This window comes from Pelecanus crispus, chromosome 2 (assembly GCF_030463565.1).
Source record: "Pelecanus crispus isolate bPelCri1 chromosome 2, bPelCri1.pri, whole genome shotgun sequence".
Taxonomy (NCBI): Eukaryota; Metazoa; Chordata; class Aves; order Pelecaniformes; family Pelecanidae; genus Pelecanus; species Pelecanus crispus.
The window spans coordinates 11,590,715-11,614,915 of NC_134644.1; the positions used below are offsets into that span (position 1 = coordinate 11,590,715).

At 37.2% G+C, this 24,201-nt stretch overlaps 1 protein-coding gene across 1 annotated transcript in view; it reads right to left on the bottom strand.

The window, feature by feature from the left end:
- The window catches only part of ESYT2 (extended synaptotagmin 2), a 90,337-nt gene that overhangs the window by 20,021 nt on the left and 46,115 nt on the right, over nt 1–24,201 (bottom strand). The window contains exons 7-14 of the mRNA XM_075704603.1: nt 10,484–10,531; nt 9,508–9,563; nt 4,428–4,548; nt 3,643–3,819; nt 3,152–3,234; nt 1,796–1,844; nt 1,039–1,128; nt 394–489 (exon numbers count right to left, since the gene is read on the bottom strand). Coding sequence (XP_075560718.1) covers nt 394–489; nt 1,039–1,128; nt 1,796–1,844; nt 3,152–3,234; nt 3,643–3,819; nt 4,428–4,548; nt 9,508–9,563; nt 10,484–10,531 — 720 coding nt within the window. The remainder of the gene's footprint in view (nt 1–393; nt 490–1,038; nt 1,129–1,795; nt 1,845–3,151; nt 3,235–3,642; nt 3,820–4,427; nt 4,549–9,507; nt 9,564–10,483; nt 10,532–24,201) is intronic.

The following is a 24,201-nucleotide window of genomic DNA, read 5'->3' on the forward strand; positions in this document are numbered from 1 at the left end:
ACAGATACCCTAAACCAAAGCAAGCAAGTTTACCTGAACTCAAGGAGGTGGGTCTTTTCCCAGTTAGTTCCTTAAAATTCCTCATGCTAATCCCATACTATTTATGGATAATGTTGTGTAATAAAAACATGCAGCCTTTCAAGTCCAGGAAAGGAGCATTCTTTAAAGAAAAATCACACTGATTAGAGAGTAATGTTTTATTAAATATATATCTATAATACTATACTGCTAGAAACGTGGACCTTACATTACACGTTTTGAAACAAGAGAAAGTATAGAAAACATGGTATAATGTGTGTTAGTAAAGCAGTGTGCCATACTACCAAGCAAGCCATGCTGGAAGTACGCAAGAGATACCCATGACAAAAGGGTATCCATCAGAATGTAACTTACGGGCAGGTTTCTTGCTGAGTCCAGATAGAGAATAAGCAATGCAGAAGAAAGCCCATCATTGGCTTGGTCTTTATCAGCTCTAATGCTTGTGAGCACCTAAACCAAAAACATACTGTAAGCCTTTCTGAAAATCAAATATTATTATTATTTCTGTCCCATTCCTGAAAAATATTTTAAGAACATCTCCCAAAACACAAACATTCACAAATGCAAAGCATGAAGCATAAGAAGAAAGTTTTCAAGACTCACATAGATATTTCAAACCCATTTTTATGGAAATTTCCACCCCATTTCCTAATCATATTTTTTTTAGGACAGATTATAGTATCATAACCAGCTTTATCTCCCAGGCTAATGAAATATTAGCTGATATTCTCAAACCGTAACATTAAAAGAAAAGAAGAGGATGACAAAAGCATTTTAAAATCCCGTGCGACAAGAGTACATTGACAGTTATGACTGGTTTGAGATTTCTAAAGCCAGAGAGCTTGGAATAAAGTTACAGGTTTATCCAAATTCACAACAACTAGAGAATTAAATTACTTACATAATTAACAAAAAAAAAAAAACCTAACCCAAAACCCACAACAAAACACACCCCACAACAATTAAGATAAGGAAAAAAGTAATGTGTTCCTTTAATACCTTGTCTAGATTTTCAGCAGTTGGCATCAATGTGAGCCATTCCAGTTTTAAATGCAATTTTCCCTTGGACACTTCATCCAAAGTAAACCACTAAAAGTTAAGCAAAGTAATGTGAAATAATCTGACACCAAACAAATACATGATTGCAATTGGCTCTTCCGGACATTTAGGAAATTTCTGTACTAGAAATCTCACAGAGCTGAAGTCTGCATAACCTGAAAAGATCCGAGTCATTGTTTAAAGTGTCCTATTTCACACTAAACATTACAACACAGAATAACCGAAACAGCCACGCAAACCTCTATGTTATGTAGTAAAAGCATTTTTAAAATATTAAGAGAATTCTTTAAGTTCTGTAAATATGTTCTAGAAATACAAACCCTGCATAACATTACTATAAAATCTCTCTTACATATAGGACAAAAATTAGTCTGCTAAGTCTAATAATAGTTAAACCAGGCAATTAACTATTCTCCTGCAAGAAAAAGCTCTCACCAAATATATATTACTGTTTCTTCCATTTACATACTAGTAATTTTAAAACCCTCAGACAGAAGAATGGCATTATTCTTTGGATTTCACTGATTCAGATATCCCTTAAATCACTTTACTGATCACGAGGGAACCTGTTCCTACAGCATTAAGATTATTCATGCACATACAGGAACTACCCCCAGGAAAAAAAATAATAATACAAGAACAACTATATATACAACAGATGGGGTTTTTTTTAAACTAAAACTTACTGAACACTTACCTCATCTAGAAGACGCTCCTTTTCAACTTCAATTAAATCTATCATCAAACTAGAAAAAAAGAAAAGAAAAAAAACCAATCGCTATTTTGGCCAAGAAGCAAAAAAATCTAATACAGAACTCAAACCCCACCCTGTGCTTGCTGAGTATCCAGGCTTCCACTGAGATCAAAAGAGCAGAATACTATTCTTTTAGCCGCTAAGAGAGGAAGAAGTAGGGAATGAAATGGCTGAACAAAGATGAATGCAGGGTAATAGAAAATATGCCTATACTAGAGCCCATTTTGTAGCTACAAGGGCAAATGGCACAATATGGCTCACATACATATGACCAAACTCTCAAAACAATAACCACATCCAAACTACCCACTGGAAATAGCCCCTGGACATATGCTATAACCGAATTCATGCTTTGGCATCATCTGGGAGAGTGCTAGTTCACACAAGCTAAAAATGTACCAGGGAATCTGCTAAAAATTAAGCAGGGCACACAACTGCATGCCAGTGCATGAACATTTGCCCTGGCTTTATATTTTACTAGTACTAATGTACACATTATGCCACTTTCCCCCCCCACCACTTCAGTGTAAGATAAGGGAAGTGCAAAGAAAAGAAGCCTTTATACTACCTACTTCTTTATTTTAATGAGAAGAGAAGTAGGTACTGTTGCTCCTGTTAAGAGAGAAGGAGCTGGAAAGATAAGGGAGTTCTACTCTGTATGGAAAGCAACAATGGGAAGCTCCAAAACTCTGCAAGAAATAAAGGTGACAAATTACTGGAGAAAGAAGCTGACTGAAACCCTGAAATGTTTATGGGTAAACACTAAAGGTAGGCCTATGGAATCTAAGAGTGACTAATGTTTGCAAAAGCATTACAGCAAAATGTTTTCTTGAACCAAATAGTTAAGACCAGGTCTTAGAGAAAAATAAACTGAGCTAGCCATTTAGAAACTATGAAGATGAAGAAGATACACAGTTATAAAGCTATATTAACTTTGCCTGAAGAAATAATTAAGACTTAGCTTACGAACATTAAAGCAGGTAGGGTACAATTCCTAAAAAAACCAAACCCAACTCTTTTTTTTCTGGGTACCCACAATACTTACCTTATTTTTTTAAAAAATATACGAACATATCGATATCTATATACACACGCAAGCACATTTTTATATACATATATGAAGTAATTAGGGAACTACTTATTACCACCATTTTGAAAAGATAATGAATTTATAAATATAGTAATATAGCAGAACTACAACTGCAATAAAATGAAAGTAAAAAAAAAAAAAAAAAAAGATTGCATCAAAATATTTCATCTCTTTCCAATACCTACTAGCATATTCTCCATAACATTTACCTTCCCAGGAAGTCATCTTTATCTGGATCTTCATCAAAGAGCTCAATCTCTAATTCCTGTCCTGGATGTTCATATACTAAGGCCTGGAAGTACAGTAAGATGGCACTGTCAATGGTAAAACTAACTAGCTTTGTTGAATGGCATAGTAACAGCAAAACATTGAACTGCAGTGCTTCTGTGTATTAAAACATCAATAAACGAATGGTTTAAAAAAGATGCAATTTAAAGAGTAGAGCAAGTATAAGGGCTTTGCAGATGTGATTTGCTAATGTTGGCTTTAAGAGACTAGGCTGCTTTTCAGAATTACTGATGCTTAGTCTAGACAAAAGGAGTATATATATATCAATGGAGAATTTCTGTTCTGTTACAGAACTCTGGGCTTTTAGAGCATCAAGATGCTCCTCGAGGAAGTCCCCGGAGCATCTTCTTTAACAAAAGAAACTTTAGAAGACAACTTTACAGAACGCACGAGGTATTTTTGTTGATTATACCTCATAAACTTCATTCCATTTTGGATTGAGATTTTCTTTGATGACCTTGCTTTGGAAAATCTGGTTGCCCACACGGATGATTCCATAAGGGTCTGACTTTCCTTTGACAATCCCTTTTAGGTAAGTATCTTTCCCCTCCAGGTCTTGAGCTTCAATAAAGTGTATCCTCAGAACACCCTGAAAAAGGAAAAGATGAGTTTATGTAGTAATCTGAAAGCTTCCATGTCATCACAATTTATACAATATATGGTTTATAATTTTTATTGCGGTTTCCTTAACATGAAATTTAGTTTGGACGCACTGTAAATGGAGGGATATCAATGATGATCCACTTACACAGCAGACCTAGCACTCAAGAGATTCCTGAAAAGAAAAACTGTCATCAACAATCAGAAACATGCCAGTTATATCAAGTAATGCAATGCTACTAGAAGTGAGTCGCAATAAGTAGTCACAACTTTCAAGTGAAGAGCAGTAACAATAATTTGCAGTGATAATATAAAACATGTGCTACTTAATTTTTAGTCTATACAGTTGAACTATATTTGAACAAGTAATATGTTTAAGATTCTAGCAAAATGTAAAACTCCTTCTTGGTGTTATTATGAAACATTAACTCCACAGAAATTATTTAGCAATTAAATCAATTATTTTAAGTGACTGGACTCACTTGTACTACTGCAATAACTATATTTAGAAATTCACACAGATGTGCGTATCTAACAGTTACTACTACAGAAAAAAACTAAATGCCAGATCACTAGTATCAACAGAAACACGCTTACCTTTGGTATAGGAAACCGCAACTGAGCAATCTGCACTTCACTGACAAGGGGGACTGTAATTCTGTTTGGAAGGACCAGGTAGTTGGATATTATATCCAATATTATCGTATCTGATAAGCCACTGTTGGACAAAATAATCCTCAGTTACTTCATGAGAATTAAACACATGTTATGTCACACACTTCATGAGAATTAAACACATTATGTCACACTAATACTCCTTTTGCTGCTTAACAACTTAAATGGAGAAAACATTTGCCATTTTAGGGAGAAAACATTTGCCTTTTTGGGGGGGTAGAAGACACATCGGTCTTTTAAACGCTTTTTTTTAAAATAAAGGATTCTTGCCAAAATAGCCACCAGGTGGAAGCAGCTGACACTGAATAGCAGAAACCACAGAGATGATTATAAAGTTTTCATTTCCCTGCCACCACCAAGTTCCCTCCTCACCCCCGCCTTTTAAAGCCACCCAGGGTAAAAGGCTGTTGCCTAAGTTTTCTTGCCTGCATTGCATATAACCAAGCAGTTGTTAACTGTTAATCTACTTCTGTATTTCAGCGATGATTTAACTGTCCCTGAAAGTTTGGCTAACCATTCCTGTATTGTTATGAAACAAGTTGTCCTCTTGAGCTGGGAGGACTGTCATTTAAAACAGAAACACGAAGAAAATATGCTCATGGCTGAGTGAAATACAGCCTAGGGAAGCAAAACAGATTTAGTTCTGGCAAAAAGGGAGTAGCACTACAGTCACATTGGTAAAGAATCATTTGAAAAAACCCAACCCCATACCCCCCACAAACACAGAAAAGAAATAGATTTCCTAAGCTCTGAGTTGGCCCAGTTTGGGTCTGAACTGACAACAAACCAGTACGTTGTCAGACCAACACCACTGCTTACACACATTGCCTACACTGGCAAAAAGGCAGAACGGGAGTGGTACTGTTCCCCACGGAAGGCAAGTATCTAGGAAGATTTTAGGGGTATGTACAAAGGTTCAGAGATAAAATTTTCAAAAATACTTGAGATATTTTGAACGTGCACTCTCGCTAAAGCTGGGGGAGCTGCTTCAGGGATGAATGATTTCTCCTCCTAAACACACTTTATTATTCTCCTTTTACAGTCTTCATGAAATTAAGATGCAGATACTGTTTGATTACTTAGAACATTTTTCAGACGAAGCACCTGTGTGTAATCACCTTGTGAAGTTTCTCTAAGACTGAATCTGCAGTTGAGAGTAGCTCAGACTCAGCAGCTAGCATATTTCTAAAAATATAAAAGCTGCAGTGAAATGTAATATATATTACATCTTCATTTGGGAAGAAATTTCTTGGTGAGCAACATATTATGGTAGAGATGGGTAACAGAATTAACGTATTAGATACAATCTGGCCCATTTCAAATTCACATTGATATTTCATGCCGGAGATTTGCAACCAGTATGGTCTGCATCCCCTTGGCTGCCCAGTTCCACTGTAAATTCAAATGAACTATGATACATGATAGAACATGGCTGACTTTTTTAATGGCATCCAGTACAATAGGAACAGAAGAAACTCAGGGCTGCATCAAGATCAATGGACAGATCTGTGCAGACCTCTGTTTACTCTCTGAAAGAAGCAACAGTGGACAATGTTAAGAGGAAATCCTCAGAGGAAAGGTTTCCTCTCAACTTCTGTGAGTTAATTCACATCTGTCCTAAAGAGGACTCTTCATTCCCCTTCCTTTCTTGCAATCCAATCATATTTACAAAGATTTTCATTCTACATGAACACTGAATCCTACAAATTTATAGTTTGAGTAACTACTACAAGAAGATAATTATGTTATTGGAAAATAAGTAGCTTCCTTTAGTCATCATTGTAACACACGTTACTTTTCAAACTCTTCCTGTTCCATTTTGCTAAACATCAAGTTTTCAACTTACGTATGCTAAACTTTCTCTAAAATGAGCCAAGAAAACAGAACCCATTATTTTGTTAGTTGACTTTAAAATTTGAGATAAACATCACAGTCTTAACCCTAAAAGGAAAAAAAAAAAAAAAAAGCTGAAGTGATGGTAACTACACAAGCAATCTTCACACTTTTCAAAATACAAGTCTGATGACAAATCTCCAGTAGAGAGACCAGATAAGTTTGTTTTATTCATGCTTTTGTTAGTGTCCCTGTCTGGCAAGAAGACAAAGCTCTGCCTTTATGCTCAGTAAAGTGCATGCCTTAAGAACAGATGATTGATGCAGAAAACTGACTGACCTAGGTCAGAGAAAGCAAACGAGCAGCGCAAGAGAGGCAATGGTACCAGAGCTGCCTTGAAAGGAAAGGTTATCATGCTCTTCTCCAGTATTTAGTTAAGATCACATACATTATGAAATAAGCTATAGGTGTAAATAAACCTATCCTAGACTAGCAAAAGGTTCAGAGATTGATTAATATTCCAATGGAGCTACAGGAGATCTCCTTAAATAAGAGAAAGAAACAGCCTGAAGCAGAACAGAGCCCAGTCACTTGGAGGATTCGCAATCCTTTATGCTAGGACCAAACCCCCACTGCGATTCCAAAGGTCAGTCTCACAATTTTATCCCAACATAAATGCTTGAATTTCACTAAAACATCTGAGAAATTAATATTAAAAATGAACCAGAATTAATGGAATTTCACAGAATTTTACACAGAGAAGACTCAGAGGAGGTAGCAGATACTCCGTCTTTAAAAACAGGGAGCTGAAAAAGAACACTGAAGATCACAATACTTTCAAGCTGTTTAAAACTTATTTAACCAAATATTAGCCGATTGGGATGCTCCCAGCTGGAAAGTATTCTTCATGAGTACAAGGTAAAAATGACAACCTTCTTTATTATTTTATTACTTAACCTAAGAGGTCTGATCTACGGAAAACAGAGACAAATCGCTGATCAAGCAACAGAGAAAGATATATCAATTTAAACCCTTATGTTGATGCATCACCAATAACCAGCTTCTCAAGATCGTAAAACTCTTAAGTTATTGATTCTAAGTACAATTATTTTTTCAGTTCACAAAAATGAGAGAAGTGTGAAATTCTTCAGATAGTTTATTATAGTAAATGTCTTTAAAAGCTCAATTTCATTGCAGAAAAAATAACTGGCAGTTACCTACTCTGTTGTATTGCTCTCTATTTAGCTCTACTTAATTTTTAGTGACAGAATAAGCAGCTGTGTATTTTTCCTGCATCATCTTTATTCATACTGCAGAGACAGCACATCTCTGACTGCACAGAGTATTTTTACTGTACCTCAAGCAACCATAACAGAACTCATCTTCCCATCATCCATATCCCCTCCTGACAGCACTTGAGCATTTTCACAGCCTGGCTCCTCCTCACATAGAGATTTTAATTCCACTCCTCTGTAAGCTGTACTAATGATGGAATATGAATTACTTTTGTGTCCTCCTCCTTCTGGAGTCATATACGAAGAGCAATGGAAGTTTTTAACAGCTGACAGGGAAGCTTCCAGAAGGAAATGCAGAAATTCATTTAGCAGAAGACACTTGCAAACAGAGTACAAATTAGTAGTTTAGTGTGCAGCCAACAGTCGTAGGATTGAAAAGGTACCTGCAGCAGCAGCAATCTCTTGTTCATCATTGTTCATAACAACTACAATATGTCAAGCTGTCCTACCAAAATATACAATCTATCTACACAGATAAGAAAAGCAAATACAGCACTGAAGAAATCTCTTGGCAAGGCAGAGCATGAGTCACCTCAGTTACAGTTACTATAGAAACTATACCACATCTAGATGGCACCATTATACGGGTATGTGGCCAAGCTTGGTTGCTCTGGAAACCATAAACTTCAGATACTTAGTGAGACTTTGTTTACATTTGAGGTTTTATGTTTGCAGTCAGGCAAATATGTAGCATGATATGAATCTCAGGAGCCTAGTAAGCTTAAGTACTAAATGTAAATTTATTAGTGTTATATGATCAAAATAGCAAATTATTACTCAGGAGCTGTACTTCGGAAGCCATTTTCTCACTCATCAAGAAAACCTCTTTCCTCAGAGGCAGTCTTAAGCAGGCTTGAAACATAAGCGATTCTTGCAGCCATTAACCTACTTAATGCAAGTTCTAATTTCAAACTGTTCAGCTGGGATTCCACACAATGGCTTCACATGTCTAAGTAAAGAAAAAACCGTTTCAGTCACGCAATTGAGCACTAAAGGATTAATTTAATACCTAAATTCAACTCTTGTTTTTAAACAATAAAAAATAATTCTGGAGCCAGCCAGCTCTTGAGAATATGGCATCCAACAAAAGGACTAGTCACAAAATCCAAGTGTGTATCAGATCTACCATTATCCCCTTAGCCATTGTCTCAATATTAAAAAGCCCCTGGGTAACTATTACAACTTGATAATTATGAATATATTCATGGATTTAACCTTATCAGGATTGCAATGACTCAAAACAGCTTGTTTTTTACCTCTGCTTCCACTTTTTTCTTTGGGGTTTTATCATGTACTATTTTGAAAAGCTCTGAATAAGCCAAGCATTTTTTCGAGCAATATCTGGTCAATATTTTTGCTACTCCATTTGATCTTCACAGCATAAACTGAAAGCTTTAAAACTAAGTACTTGAAGAGATTCGAAAGTTTATTTAATTTGATTACTGTCTTAAGGTATTTCTAACTACCTTTACACAAGCAACTAGAGATGTATCAGCATACAAAAACGTAAGCCAAGATGTTGTGAACCCACTGGCATGAAAAATAAGGCTCTTTGTCTTTCTGCTGTCCTAGGAGATGGCAGATAGGAAATTCACAAGATTCTGGAAATCTGGAAAGGCTGAGACACTAAAAAAAGCAGGTAAAAATTATCTTTTCAAAGTGTTTTTAACAAGGCCTACTAGATATACTTTTGATGTACTTTTATTTGTAGTGAAGTCACTACCTTCTGCATATTGAGCAATTTCATATAATTCTAAATTAAGAGATAACTGCTCAGAGTCATTTAACCTAAAATTATTTAGCTGAATATCTTCAGATTTTTCTGGGGTTTACTGGGGTGGAGGAATATCAAACACTGCTTTACATATACTCACTTCAGTCCTGGAACATCCAGAAGATTGGTCAGTCCAGTCCAGTTAATTTCCAAAAGCTGTGAATTACAAAGAAAAGAGACAGAAAAAAAAAAAAAAGAAAAGCAACTTAGAATTCACAACACTGAATAAATAAACCTGATCACTATAGCTTCTGATCAGCGGAGGGTTAATAACCAGTTTCCAGGATTTTCTTAAACAGAAAACCAAAACTTCTTCCATGCTCTGTAATGTTCAGCCACAGATTTTAAAACAGAGTTATAAAAACAACTCACCATCCTCTTCCACACATACATATAAATACACACATGCACACCCCAATATACACATGTATATAATATCTACTACATACAACTAACATCAAATAATGAAATGTTGTCCTATTTTCTGGAGAAATATTTTAATATTCACCATAGAACTATTATAGATGAACAGTCACTGACATGAATTTGCAAAGTCTAGTAAGCTGATGAAGAATCCCATTTGAGACCAGGAAAATAAGAGATCTAGAAGACATGACCAATGGAAAGAATGAAGGATTTGGATTAAGAAGGTGGAAGGAGGACGTGACAACAGCTTGCAAACACAGAGCGGGCTGTTTTCAATAACAAAGAGACAAATTCATTCTACCGCTGATGCAGTAAAGAAGAAAAGTATCAACAGGATTAGGTATCGAAGTGAGAAAAATCCTCAGAAATAATTGATGGGGATAACTTATTGCTAGATCGTATATACTTCCTTCACTGAAAATCTTTACAGAGTATTAGACATACAAATGCTATAAAGGTGCATTATTCTGTTTCAGGGCTGCTGGCATTAACAACTAATTTCTAATGTCCTTTTCAATCCTATAATCTTCTCATTCTAGATAACAAAACTAATAGAATGGAGTTTCCTTATCCCCTCCCTTTTCAGTGAAAACTTTCTATTAACTGCATAGAGTTAACTGAATATAAGCAACAAACAAATCCAAACCCACCCAACTACCACCGTGCCTCCAAATCCAACTAACCCAATCTAAGGGTAGCTGCATGAGAAAAGTTAAAAGGATTTTGAGATTCCTCAGTTCAGAATCTAACTGTGGTGGTTCAGTTAAATGCTGAAACAAAACAACAAATCTCTACAAGAACCTACGTTGCATCTTTCCACAAACAGGCAAGAAGAATCTCCCTACATTAATTTTCTATTAAAAAAACCAGCACATAACTTTCTTTATAAAGGATCTATTAATGATTTAATTAGCGATTTCCTTTGTGAATACTTCAACTAAAGATAACTAATAACACATTTACTTATATAAGGAGCACTGTTACTTAATATACTTTTGCAATGGTGGCCAAACATTTCAACAACGTTATCTATGAAGGACCTAGCCTACCTGTAACAAACAATTAAGCAGGAAAAAAATCATTATCCTTTCTGCAATGGAAAAGGTAGTAAGATTTAATAACTGAATATTCCAAAGCAAAAGGCAAGACATATCAGGGGATGTTCTGCAAGAATCTACACAAGCCAGCAACATGCCCTTGCCACAAAGAAGGATAATGCTATCCTGGGCTGCATTAGGCAAAGCCTTGCCAGCAGGCTGAGGGAGGTGATCCTTCCCCTCTACTCAGCACTGGTGAGGCCACACCTGGAGTGCTGGGTCCAGCTCTGCGCTCCTCAGCACATGGACGTACTGGAGAGAGCCCAACAAAGGGCCATGAAAATGATTAAGGGACTGGAGCATCTCTCCTATGAGGAAAGGCTGAGAGAGCTGGGGTTGTTTAGCCTGGAGAAGAGAAGGCTCAGGGGGATCTTATTAATGTCTGTAAATACCTGCAGGGAGGGTGCAAAGAAGAGAGCGCCAGGCTCTTCTTAGTGGTGCCCAGTGACAGGACTAGAGGCAATGGGCACAAACTGAAACAAAGGAGGTTCTCTCTGAACATCAGGAAACACTTTTTTACTGTGAGAGTGACTGAGCACTGGAGCAGGTTGCAGAGTCTCCATCCTTGGAGATGCTCAAAAGCCATCTGGACACAGTCCTGGGCAACCAGCTCTAGGTGGCCCTGCTTGAGCAGGGGGCTTGGACCAGATGACTTCCAGAGTGAATTTTCTTACTTCACATAATTTTATGTTCTGTGAGTTAAAATGCAGTAAACAATACATTTCTGCCAGTTGTATGTATTTTATTAATTATGCCTTTGCATCGTCCCTTTTCCCCTTGACAATCACAGAGTATTCCCTTTATCCATCTATTTCATATACTGATTTTTGCCCAGGAATTACATTAAATGTAATTAAATTAAATGGGGGGGGGGGGGGGGCGGAATAATCAATATTTTTACTGTTCTACTGTTCTGCTCCGACCCTTAAAAAACACTTTCCCAAAGTAACCACAGTAAAGCACAGTAAAGCAGCTGTACAGTACAGACAACTGAAATGTAAAGCTTTAGACCCTTTGCTGAACTATGAGTAATGCGTTTCCTATAAGTTTAATTCTGTGGCTTTAGAAATAACAGGAGCTTTCTAATAAGATATTGAAGAACTGATGCTACTGTGAAAACTTAGGTTTATTTTTAAGAGATTTCTAAAACCGTATTTTGCAAGTTTCATCAAAGTTAATTTTTCCTTTTGATTTACTTTTCAGTACAATATCCCAAACAGACACTGAAAATAATGTGTCGGAGGAGGAAAAAAGTAACAGAATTTTTAACTTTTTACTAAATAGCAATAATTTCTTATTGCTGTTTAGGGCATAAAGAAACAAAGATAAAATACGTCTTGCATTAGTTGCTGGTACCACTTCTGTTTTAGCCTTTTCAGCACTGGTGAAATGCACCACTGGATAAATTGAAAATGAAAAATTTTATTTGTCTGCTGGTAATTATATGTCACAATTAAGATATTTTGTCTTCCTAACTAGTATGTTCCAAAGACATCCTCTCACTTAGTCATTTATTTACTTGATTCTGTGTATTAAAATTATCTTGCAGAACAAAGTGAAACAAATTGTCTTGCTGGGCAAAATGAAACACAGCATCAGATACTATTTAATATAAATCTTAATTTCCAAGTTCATGTTTCCAGTTGCACACAACATTGGACATAAATGAAATAACGTTATTAGAAAAGATATGCTCCAAATGTAATAGTAGCTCTAGTGACCAAATTGCATAAATGGGTGGAAATAGATAGCTTTCCAAAAATAAGTTCTGTGATAAAATAATTGATTTTGGGGCTCTAGAAATTTTAATGAAAAGTGTCCTTACCCAAAGGCTGGACTACCTTTAAAATCGTAACTTTTATAAACACAAGATAAACAGTTATGGTCTCTTTGCTCTTTTACATGATATAAACAATTGATGTTAGATGGCTGCTCTGCAATTGTTCATATCTGTGAAGCTGATATTTGCTCTCATTATAAAATAACTTCAAAACATAGAATGTGTCATCTCCTCAGAAAGGGACTTTTTTTTTCTGAAATGTACAAGAGCTTTTGCAGCACTCAAAAGCATTATGTGAACAACACGGTAGAAATTAATAATTAAAGCACATGTCGTAATAATGAAGGAGATCATATTCTTGCTACTCATAACAGTCATTCTAAAATATGCGATAAGTATTGACAGGCTTGGTTTTAGTTTTCCACTTATGAAGTGATACAAACCCTGGATGAATGTGCAATAAACTAACTGAATAATCTGTACACACCACCAACTAAATGATGAATGCAATGGTAAAATGTGAGACAATGCTATAGATATGAGCATCCTCAGAAAACTTTTCAAATCGAGTTTACTTTTCTCTTAACGTCACGTACAGCACACTTGATTTCTGCGTAAGTGGAGATTTCCCTCGACTGAGAAATTGAAGACTTTACAGCCAGGCTTTGGTTTCCATTGCACAAATTGCCCCAAAGCATGTTTATCCTCTGCCCAAGAAATACATGATTTTGGTTCCAAGATAGGAATATAGACCTTTCTGTCAGAAGACACACGCAAAGAACTGTCTTTGCCAGTCTGAAGGGAGGCTCTGTACTACTTCACTTAGTTTTCTTCTTCACCATCCATAAAATCTTTACAGGCTCCTATATCCTGAGCATGTGGTTACTTTCAGCAAACGGTTACACAATATCAATCCAAATTTTTTCTTCTAAAACTTAGTGGCATTTCAAGACTTTTTTTTTTTTTTTAATTTTTATTAAGTTTTAGTAAGTTTTGAAGTCAAAACAACTGGGATGAATGCCAGGAGTAAAAATTAAAACCTCAGAGTAAAACTAGTGGTTTAACTGACCATACACAGGCATGTAGTTCCATTTGAGATCCATTAGGATATAAAACCAGAATAGCTGGGGTTGGAAAACATCTCTGGAGATCATCCAGTCCAACACCCCTGCTCAAAGCAGAATCAGCTAAAGCAGATTGCTCAGGGCCGTGTCCAGTTGGATTTTGAGTATCTCCACGGATGCAGAATCCACCACCTCTCCGGGCAACCTGCTCCAGTGTTCAATCACCCTAACGGTTAAAAAATAAAACATAATAAAAATTCTTTATGTTTAAAGGGAACTTCTTGTATTTCAATTTGTGCCCATTGTCCTGTCACTGGAAACCACTGAGAAGAGTCTGTCTCCATGGGCTTTACCTCCCCCATCAGATATGTCTATACATTGATAAGATCCCCCCGAACCTTCTCTTCTCCAGGCTAAACAAGCCCAGCTCTTGCAGCCTCTCCTCATATGAAAGATGCTCCAGTACCTTAATCATCTTTGTGTCTCCTCCCTGGACTCCAGCATGTCCATTTCTCTTGTACTGGGGAGCCCGGCACTGGACTCGCCACTCCAGCTGTGCCTCACCAGTGCTGTGTAGAGAGGGAAGATGACCTCCCTCGACCAGCTGGCAATGCTCTTCCTAATGCAGCCCAGGGCACTGTTGGTTGCCTTTACCATAGGGGCACATTGCTGACTTCTGTTCACCTTTTTGTCCACCAGGACACCCCAGATCTTTTTCTGCAAAGCTGCTTTCCAGCCAGTCAACTCCCAGCCTGTCCTGGTACATGGAGTTATTCCTTCCCAGGCACAGAACTTTGCATTTCCCTTTGTTGAGCTCCATGAAATTCCTTTTGGCACATCTGTCCAGCTTGTCAAGGTCCCTCTGAACAGCAGCACAACTATCTGGTGCATCGACCACTCCTTCCAGTTTTAAGCAAACAAACTTGCTGAGGGTGCACTCTGTCCCACTATCCAGGATAGCCATGAAGATGTGTTGGCTCCCATATTTACCGCTGGGGTATACCACTACTGAGTGTCCTCTAGCTAGACTTCACGTCACTGACCACAACCGACCCACTGAGACCTAAGAGTTCAGCCACTTTTCAGTCAAGCTCATTGTCCACTTATCTAGTCTGTACTTCATCAATTTACTTATGAGGATGTTGCAGAAGACAGTGTCAAAAGGTTTACTGAAGTCAAGATAAGCAGCATCCATTGCTTTCTCCTCATCCACCAAGCCAGCCTTCTTACCAGAGGGCTATCAGCTTGGTTAACCATGATTTCCTGTTCATAAATCCATCCTGACTACCCCAAATCACTTTCTTGTCCTTATCGCTTACCAGCAAGATTGAGATCACCGCTTTGATCCCTGTGCCCTTGAATCGTCCCCAGAGCCATGCCGTCACACTTGATGTTTTCCAGATCTCCCCTGGAAGTGGTGTTGGCGCCCACATGAAAGAGCAGCAGTGGGTAATAGCCTGAGGCTAGACAAGCTTTAACAGTCGACAACACCCTGAATCTGAGACCCAGGCAAGCAGCAAACCTCCCGAGACAACAGGTCAGGATGGCAGATGGGGGCCTCCGTCCTCATGGAGTACTATCAGTACTATCACTTGCCACTTCCTCCTGGTGCTTCAGTGCAGCTCAGGCTCTGCTGGCTCAGATGCTCCCAGGCCCTCCTCTGCTATACTGGTCCATGCAATCTGTTCCATAGTTGCAAATCTGTAGGTGGGGTAGGAGTCATCTACCTTGTGCCAGAAAACTACCAGCTTTCCCCATCATGGGAGAATCCCATCCCGTAGTCTCTCCAGACGGTCAACCGGAGGTCCTTTTTCAGGTGTCCCTTCCTCTACAGAGAATCACGCTAGATGCATGTGTGAGGGTAACTAAATTCAGCCTAGGCCATCTACTTGTTCATATACATTTGTCATATCTGAAACCAGAGTGTCAGAATCTAAAGTGAAAAATACTATCATTAGTTGTTGTACAGAGATTGAACAGAGCCTGGTGACTTTCATCATTCTTCAGGTAAAAGCATGAAGGTATCACTGGCTCCAGTGATTTTGTATTCAATGTCTTTTAAAAACATCTCATTTAAAACTAGTTCTGTCGCTTTCCATTAGAGTACTAGCAGGATTATTTTAGTGAGAAAAGGCTAACCTACCTTACACCAGAAAAAGTTAGTACTTGAGCACATAATACAGAGGAACTGATGTGCTGTGGAATTTATATCATCACTTACCACACTGTTATTTGACTATGTATCCACATTCTAATAAACATACTTAAAGTTCAACTAGTACATGTGAAAGTTTCCTATACTTCTGAAAACACTGGTTTTTAGAAAATGCTTTTGAGAGATTTAGGTTATAAGGCTCATTTTCAAATAGACAAAAGGAAGGTTGAAACCACTCATCCAGTTTGCTCAACAGCCAGTGTTTACACAAAAACTCAGCCTTTCTTCCTCCAAATTTATCCTCCATTAACATACAATGCCTCTATCAATTATAGATCAGGTTGTCAGCCAAGCACTTATAAGAAGTTGTGCACAAGAGATGAACACAGACATCAGGAAAACAGTTTTGCAATTAACATTTTCAGCAAGGGAATACACCTTTAACAACTGGATTGGAAAAGTTCCTCTTCAAGGTGGGAGGCTGTTTGCTAAGGCACATCTATTTACGGAATGCTAGCAAGGCTTAGTGGCAGTAATACCTTCCAGAAGTGGATGAGATCTTACCTAAAACTCAGACAGTACACTGAACAGTCTTGTTGGTTTTTTGTTTGTTTTTTTAAGGTGTTATAATATTTTTTCTGCATAATATCAATTTAAAGCTATCAGGTTTTTAATTTCCAAATACAAAGAAAAACTGCTAGACATAATTTGTTGTAAAACAGGTTATTTTACATCGGTATGTAAGTTTTACTTGTACAGCTCTACAATAACACACTATGAGGTAGAACACACAGAACATTCATATTTAAGAAAACTGAAAGGTAATTTCAGTGTATTCTTTGAAAATTGATGGCGCAAACTATTAGTACGCATTCTTAAATCTCATGCTCATCTTAAGTCTGAAAAAAAGTTATGAAATAAAGAATTAAACCAGGATGAAAAGTCCAACTTAGCTGAATACCTGCAGTTTTGTACTACTTCCTCAATCCTACAAACCCACAAATGTTTAAGTCATACAACATATAAGTAGCTTGGTAGTAGCTGATAATACTAAGCACAACTTATGCTTTCAGACTGGTTCTCATGTTCTAATTGCAAATTTTGACATTACATTATGTCACACTTAAAATCTATGTAGGCTACCAAGGCTACCAAGGCTCTGATAGAAGTAATTTTATACTGTTTTAGGACAAAGAACCAGTTAGAAAGACAGTTTATTACATGATTTATTCCCTTTTTCATAGGCAAATTAGAAGGCAAATACACACCATAAATACCTCAAAAAAGTGGTCCTAAGGTGTTCATACCTGCATCCCATATTTAAGTTTTACAAACTGATGTTTTCAGAACAAACAGAAAAGGAGAAAATATTTGCATTTCCTTTTGGTTTTTTCATGCTTTGTTTAGTATACTGCATACAGCAGTTAACAAGGCAAAGTCCTGTGCATTCTGCTAAATAAGACTTAACCGAATTAAATTAATTGAGCAACATAATGCCTGTTGAAATTCAGCATTGAGAAACATCTCCTACACTAGACTGAAACATATATCATAGTGGTTTCTGCATTAACTGCCACAGCCCAAAAGAAAACAAATAACAATACCACTGAGAACTGAAAGATTTTCAATTTATGCAACCAAAAAGCATTTCAAAAGCTTGCAACATAGCATGTGAGACATGTACAGTGCCTATGGTACAACCTCACTATCAATACTTTGATCATTACGCACCTCTTCACAAAAACAACGCTACCAATTCATTCTGTCATGAGTCCTTAGACCATGAAGCATGTAAAAAATAATTACACAAAGAAACTGAAAAAAATAGTGCTACTTAAGTGGCCATTTAGACAAGAAATGCAATTAGTACCTATAATATCAGAAACTTCTATTCATCCACTTATTGTACAGGAATAATTGAAATGACAGAGGTCCATTTCAGAAATGTTAAAGACCAATCCTTTTCCATTCAAAGTTGGAGCTAAGAAATTAAAACACATTACTAAGACTAAGCACTTTACAGGATTATTAGAAGAGCTTTGCAAATAAATCTTAAGCCATGAAATGTTTTGGAAGGAATACGAGCCTTCAAACTCCTGGCATAAATCAAGCTTTAACTACTTGGACTTTGAAGGTAAAGTTCTCCTTGCAGACAAGATTTGTTGCGTTTGCCCACCACAATGCTTCCTTAACAGTTCTACCAGAAAAGCCCAGCAGTAATGAAACACACTGGTATCACTGCGGTAACACACACTCTCTAATCTTAGTCTACATATTAGCTACAGATGCTTTTTTCTTTTCATGTCTTTTTGGTTTTGGTGTTCGTCCCCCTCACCTCCCACATTCCTCTCAATAAGGTTGTTTCCAGTCTGCACTCCTGGCTTCCAAACTTAATCAGTCTTCAGGACAAGATACACCTTTTGTAATGTAAGAAAAGAAGAGTCTTCCAAAAAGCAACACCAAGTTCAGGCAAAAAAGCTTATACTTGCAGTAGTATGGAAATAGCACTGCCAGCAGACAGACTCACAGCAGAGAGAGAAGGAAGTAGTCAAATCACATTGCTGGATACACAAGAGGGAGCCCTCCCAGTCACAGTCCCGTCAAATAACAAGGATTTTCATTCTACATTTTGGGCATTACCATACCGTGACTTGCTACTAGAGAGGAAAAAGACCTCCTAACTTGTGGTTCTGACAGTAAGTTAAAGCAATGCCACCACCCTATCAAACTGAAGAGCCCTATGGAGAAAAAAGGAGCAAGCAAAAGACTGCCAGTTGATGAACCATTTTTTGAAGCACTGACTATAAAAAAATTCCATATTTAAAAAGTTTTGGCCTATAAATCTCCAAAATAGTTCAACAATATCATTTCCTTCTTTGTCATCACTTTCAGCAATGCATAATTCTCTTCCTTCAGCTAAATTCAGGGAATGCCAGCTGGTTCTCTGCGGCAGAACTAACAGGGCACTGGAAAGACTGCGTTCAGGATTTGTCACTGAGTGAAACTCTGCCAGGAGCCAGAAACGATGTGGTGTCTTCCCACAACACATTGCAACCAAGAGAGGTGCTATGCCTTGCAGAGACTGTTAACAGCCAGCTCACTGGCCTAGACAGAGATTTCAGACACCAGTTAGACTTTCCGATGAAGCAGTATGTGTGTCATGTTACTCAAAGCTCTTTCAGTTATTCCTCTGCTCAGAGCAGTGAAAACAAATGTTTCCTCCCTGAAAACCAAGAAATTTGTGTCTTATCAAGGCTCTGTAGTAAGAACTAATGCAACACATGTTAAAGTGTACTCATACCAAGACACAAATCCTTCTTACTCCTGTAAGCATTTTGTTATGCAAGTTAGAGGAAAGGGAAAGGAACATAAAATCTTTATGTGGGGCATCAGTGATTGCCCAACATTGTTAATAGCTAAAAATTTATTAGACATCTTTGTACTCATAGGATACAGTGACTCTGTTATTGCTATTCCACTAACAAAACACGTCTACATTTAAATACGGACTTGGTCCAAAGCTTGTGCTCATGGGCTGTCCTAGGCTTACTGGTTGAGGCCCTGAGCTAGTGGTAAAGGTAGCCAGAGAGCTGTGATCTGATGAAGCAGACACAGGAGTCTGGACACACAGTTAAATAAAGTTTGGAACTACTAACGCACACACGAGACTACTTATATGCTGAGCTCAAAGTTAAGCTGTCCACAGTAGGCAGGGGAGATGAAGATAAGAAAGGCTGCTAGTTGCTCCATACTGGGCTACTGAATGTCCAACTGGGGCACCACCTAGTTAAGAGCCAGAAATTACATCTCTCCCGAGAGCAGCTGAACCTACTGAGCAGAGAAGTGTTTAGAGCGAGGGGAAGACAGTGCGAGCAGCAACGCAGCAAGGGCACTGATGTAACACCTTCTCCTAGCCTTTGTGGCAAGGGAACAAGGACCCCCACATGGAAAAATATTCAAAACTAGTTTTCAAACTTTACTAGTTGACTTTGACTCAAATATTAGAGCTGAGATGTGTTTTAAAACCTAGCCCATCTATTTTGTTTTTTTAAGAAAACCCAGTGATTAAAAGTGTTTTGGGGTACCTCAAAACCCTGGATAACTTACAGTCTCATCACAGGGTAATGTAATTTTGGAATTTATCAAATATTCAACCAAGACCGGATATCGTGTAGAATCATATTGTATATCATGTTATATTGTGGCAATCCCAGCATCAGCTATGACTTCTAAATACTTACTGAGTTTTCCTGTGTTTGCCATTTCCTTCCTTAGTTACATCTTTTATTCACAGTATTTGAGACTGTCAAGTATGCTTTAAAAAAAGCCCTCAAACCCACGAACATCGGAATTCACCTACGTAACACAGTGGCAGAAGCATCATGAAAAGTGGAAAGTTTCCAAAGCTTTTTCTAGAGAGGGCTTGCAGAAAACAGAAATGGAAAGTTTCCATATATTCATCATATGTGAAAGATGGAGAGAGTTGGTTACATGTAATGCTTATTAATCATCTGGAAAAGTGATGGTAAAGAGAACTGGAAAACAAAACAAAAGAACTTGCTAATTACCATTCTGCTTTTTCTATTTCAAGAGACTATGAAAAAGGTCAAGAGCATCTAATATGCAAGGTGTGTATTTTAGTGTTGGTAAAGCAAAATAATGCAAATGAATAAACACACATTATTCAAATTCACTGTTGAGGAAATAGCCAGGCAGATGTCACAGTTAACACAAAGCTCTACTTCAATCTGTTACTACATTAATGACTGATAAATCCCTGAATAAGTTAGATGCAACACAGAACAAGTGTCAGGATGCATAAGTAGTAGAGACAAGAATAATTCTGATCTTCATATATGTTTAAACAAACAGTAATAGAACAATCTTCCTAAAACTCTGTGAAGATCAACAGCCTGTGAAGTTGGGATTTTAACTAAGAGGAAAATAGAGGAATACAAATTAGACAGAACTGACAGGACAGACTTACCTTTTGTTAGAATGCAAGAAACAGAATATTGTAAAGATGTGACTTACGCTTCCATTTATTATTATGTGCAATAGAAAAAAACAAGTCCAGCAAGCAGTGATCCTTTAAAACTTCCTGGTACAACACACCACTGAAGGTAATAGACAAATCAGAGACATTTTTAAAAGTTAATCATGTAACTGAGCTTTTACTCTTCTGAACAGAGACAGTAAGAGCTCAGTTCATTTTTCTATTCTGTTCAGTCATGGAATTATACTGACTGTATGGCCTGCAAGTGGGACTGACTAGTGCCTTCAGTTCTGCATCAAAATTAATTTTTTTATGATAGTCACAATTTATTCTTTTGTGATTTCTTCTGTGTTACATTGAAAGAGTTTAAGAAAACCATATATTTCCCTGCAGCCTAAGAAAAAGCAGGCTAAAAACTGATGAGCATTTTTACATATTTGCTGTTCTCAATATCCTAGATGCCTTTACAAAGGGAAAAAAATGCACTGGCATGCAGAATATACAGGGCCATTACTGAAGTTCATAGCAGCACAAAAGGCAGCCTCTAAGCACTGCCAACCTTGTGGTTTGATTTGGCTGCCATAAGCACTACTAATTCTCAGAAGAGAAGCCACAAAGTATTTTAAAATGCTGATGAACAGCTTCCTGCTAATCAAGTTATGGAAGTATAATATTTCTGCAGGACAAATTTAAGGTCTGTTACAGGGCACAATAACACAATTCCATGGGATAAGTTGTGTTTCTTCTCAGAAATTTATTATAAGAAGGAGACTAACATGCTCTCTTCTGTTGTCAATGGCCATGCAGAAATATAGTACAACTCATCTGCTAGTAGAGCGCAGCCCATTACCACTACAATGCTAAAGTGCTAACATTATTGTAATAATTTAATAAGTAACATTATCCAGTTTATTTCTCCAGTAAACATATAATAAACTCAGCCTCTCAAACAAGGCTTGACTATACAATACCACAGAAAGTAGAAATCACACCGGTTTTCATCACTGCTATAGGAAACACAGCATATCTCTGTACAGGAACTATGTTCAACAGCAGTAAGTTTTTCAGTGATAACTGTCTAAAGATTTACGTGAGACAATTGCTACAGAGATAAAAGTGTATTAGTTGTGAGGGTAAGAGCCAGAGCAGGCAAGTTTTTGAGTTAAGGTGACCAGAAGAAGGATCACAGTTGGTCTTACAAAAATCCACCACACCTTGCTATTCTCCATAGTGTCAACTACTCAAAGCTACAGTTCAAGCCAATTCCCTCTACTTTCTACCTTTCTGCTCACACCCTCACACTAATATCGACACACTCCTGACTGCTTAGTGAGCCAGCTCAAGATGTTAAAATACATCTGAAGGACAGGAAGCTAGTCACTTCTTGTTGTGTTTAATATCCTGGCCAGATTGCGTCCCTTTAACCAACTTCCTTCAGGAGCAGAAGTTTCAATGCCGGTATAAGAGAGACAATAACACTGAGTGGGAGGGCACAGGGAGAGAAGAATACAATATTGTGCAAGCACCAGATGTGATGGCCCTTAAAACATTCCATAAGCTGTCAAAATAAAAATTAACTAAATTTAAGTTATAGCAAATTATAAGTATACAACGTAACAGTGTAAATCACTTTGACTTTATAAGCAACAGACTCATTCTTAAGAAATATTATTATAGCAGTACCTGCGCTTCAGAATTTATCCAGGTGTTCCACAAACCCCCTTAAAAGAGGTTAAAAAGTTTTGAAGCAAAGATACTGACAGTCTCATATGGTATGAAGGCATTTTGTATCAACTAAAAGCAAACCAAAACAACATTCTTCTGTATTCTACATAACCACTTTATGGTTTTTTTCCAGCCATTTCACTAGGGCACATTCTTGGTGCAAGCACTCCTTTTCAGTCTAATTTTCATCAGTACTGATAATTTTGAAAATCACATCCAGCACTGAGTTTTCCAAAGGCAGACAATATTAAATGAACCAAACCAATATTAAATAAATCAAAACTACAGGACAGACCCAATCTGTAGAGTAGAGGGAGAGCAGTGCTCAAGTCAGCCAGTGGAGGGCTAAAGTGTGAACATAAAAATGAGAGCTTTGGAAGAGTTGCCCACTTTTCTCAGAAGGCATCCTGATTTTCAGCTGTTGTTTTTTTAGAACAATAATATTGGTATTTTCATGTGTCTGTTTTGTTGGGGTTTTTTTTGTTTGTTTGTTTATGGGTGGTTTTTTTCTTAAAGCGAAAAGCATTGGGTTAGGACACACCTTCAATATTAAGTATCCTGCTAAACAAGCTTTTGAAAATTAACAATTTACAGTACAGCTCTAAGCCATATACGCTTCTATAACTGAACCAAAAATCAAGATAATTAACTATGTGATATTTTCTTCTAAAAGTAAAAAATAACTACAGTTAGGGAAGCAGAATATATGGTAAACATAGATAATATTAACATAATGAGAAGTAATGTGAAAAACCTTACAAATCATGACTATTTACACAATGCTATCTTTCTAGCATTGAAGCTCAGAGATTTAAAAGACTCCTTCAAAACATTCGAATGCATATATATCCCTGTCTTGAAATCTTTTACATATTTGGACATATTTTAGAAGCTGATGAAACATTTAGTACCTTCTTCACAATAACAACAACAAAATACGGTATTTTAAAAGTTTCATACAAAGTAAGAACTCTTGCAGCATCAAAAACTTCATGCATTACTCACAGATACGAGACTGGTAAACTCATTAAACAAGTATGTTCAGAACTATTAATTTAGGCAGCGTTGCCTTATATAGTCATTACGGCCAGCAAATAGATGATACAGAGCAAGAGGAATTGTTGCCAGTTACTTTAGACTGGAAAATATGAGAACAAAATCTAATGCTAGCTGCCAACTAATTCCTTTTCTCTTCTAACAAAAATATTGAAGAAAAGCTTTACTTGGCTGCACCCACTTGCACTCTAGTAAGACGACAGAATTTGGTTATTGCTATAATAAGCATTATTTTACATTTTTCTACAGAAGTTAGAAAAATAAACACCAAGAAGACACACTGCAGTGGGGAGAGAAGTCTGCTTGGAAAAAACTAAACATCCACATATAACTGTCAAAATTATGAAATAACTTGATTCAAAGATACATTTTTTGAACAATCCACCCTTAAGTTCGCTCAGACCTTGACCACTAGTTTAGTTTTTAAATGAAAGGAGGCTGAAAACTACTTCCAGTATTTTTGTAACTGAATACTTTTGGGGAGGGGTTGACTTT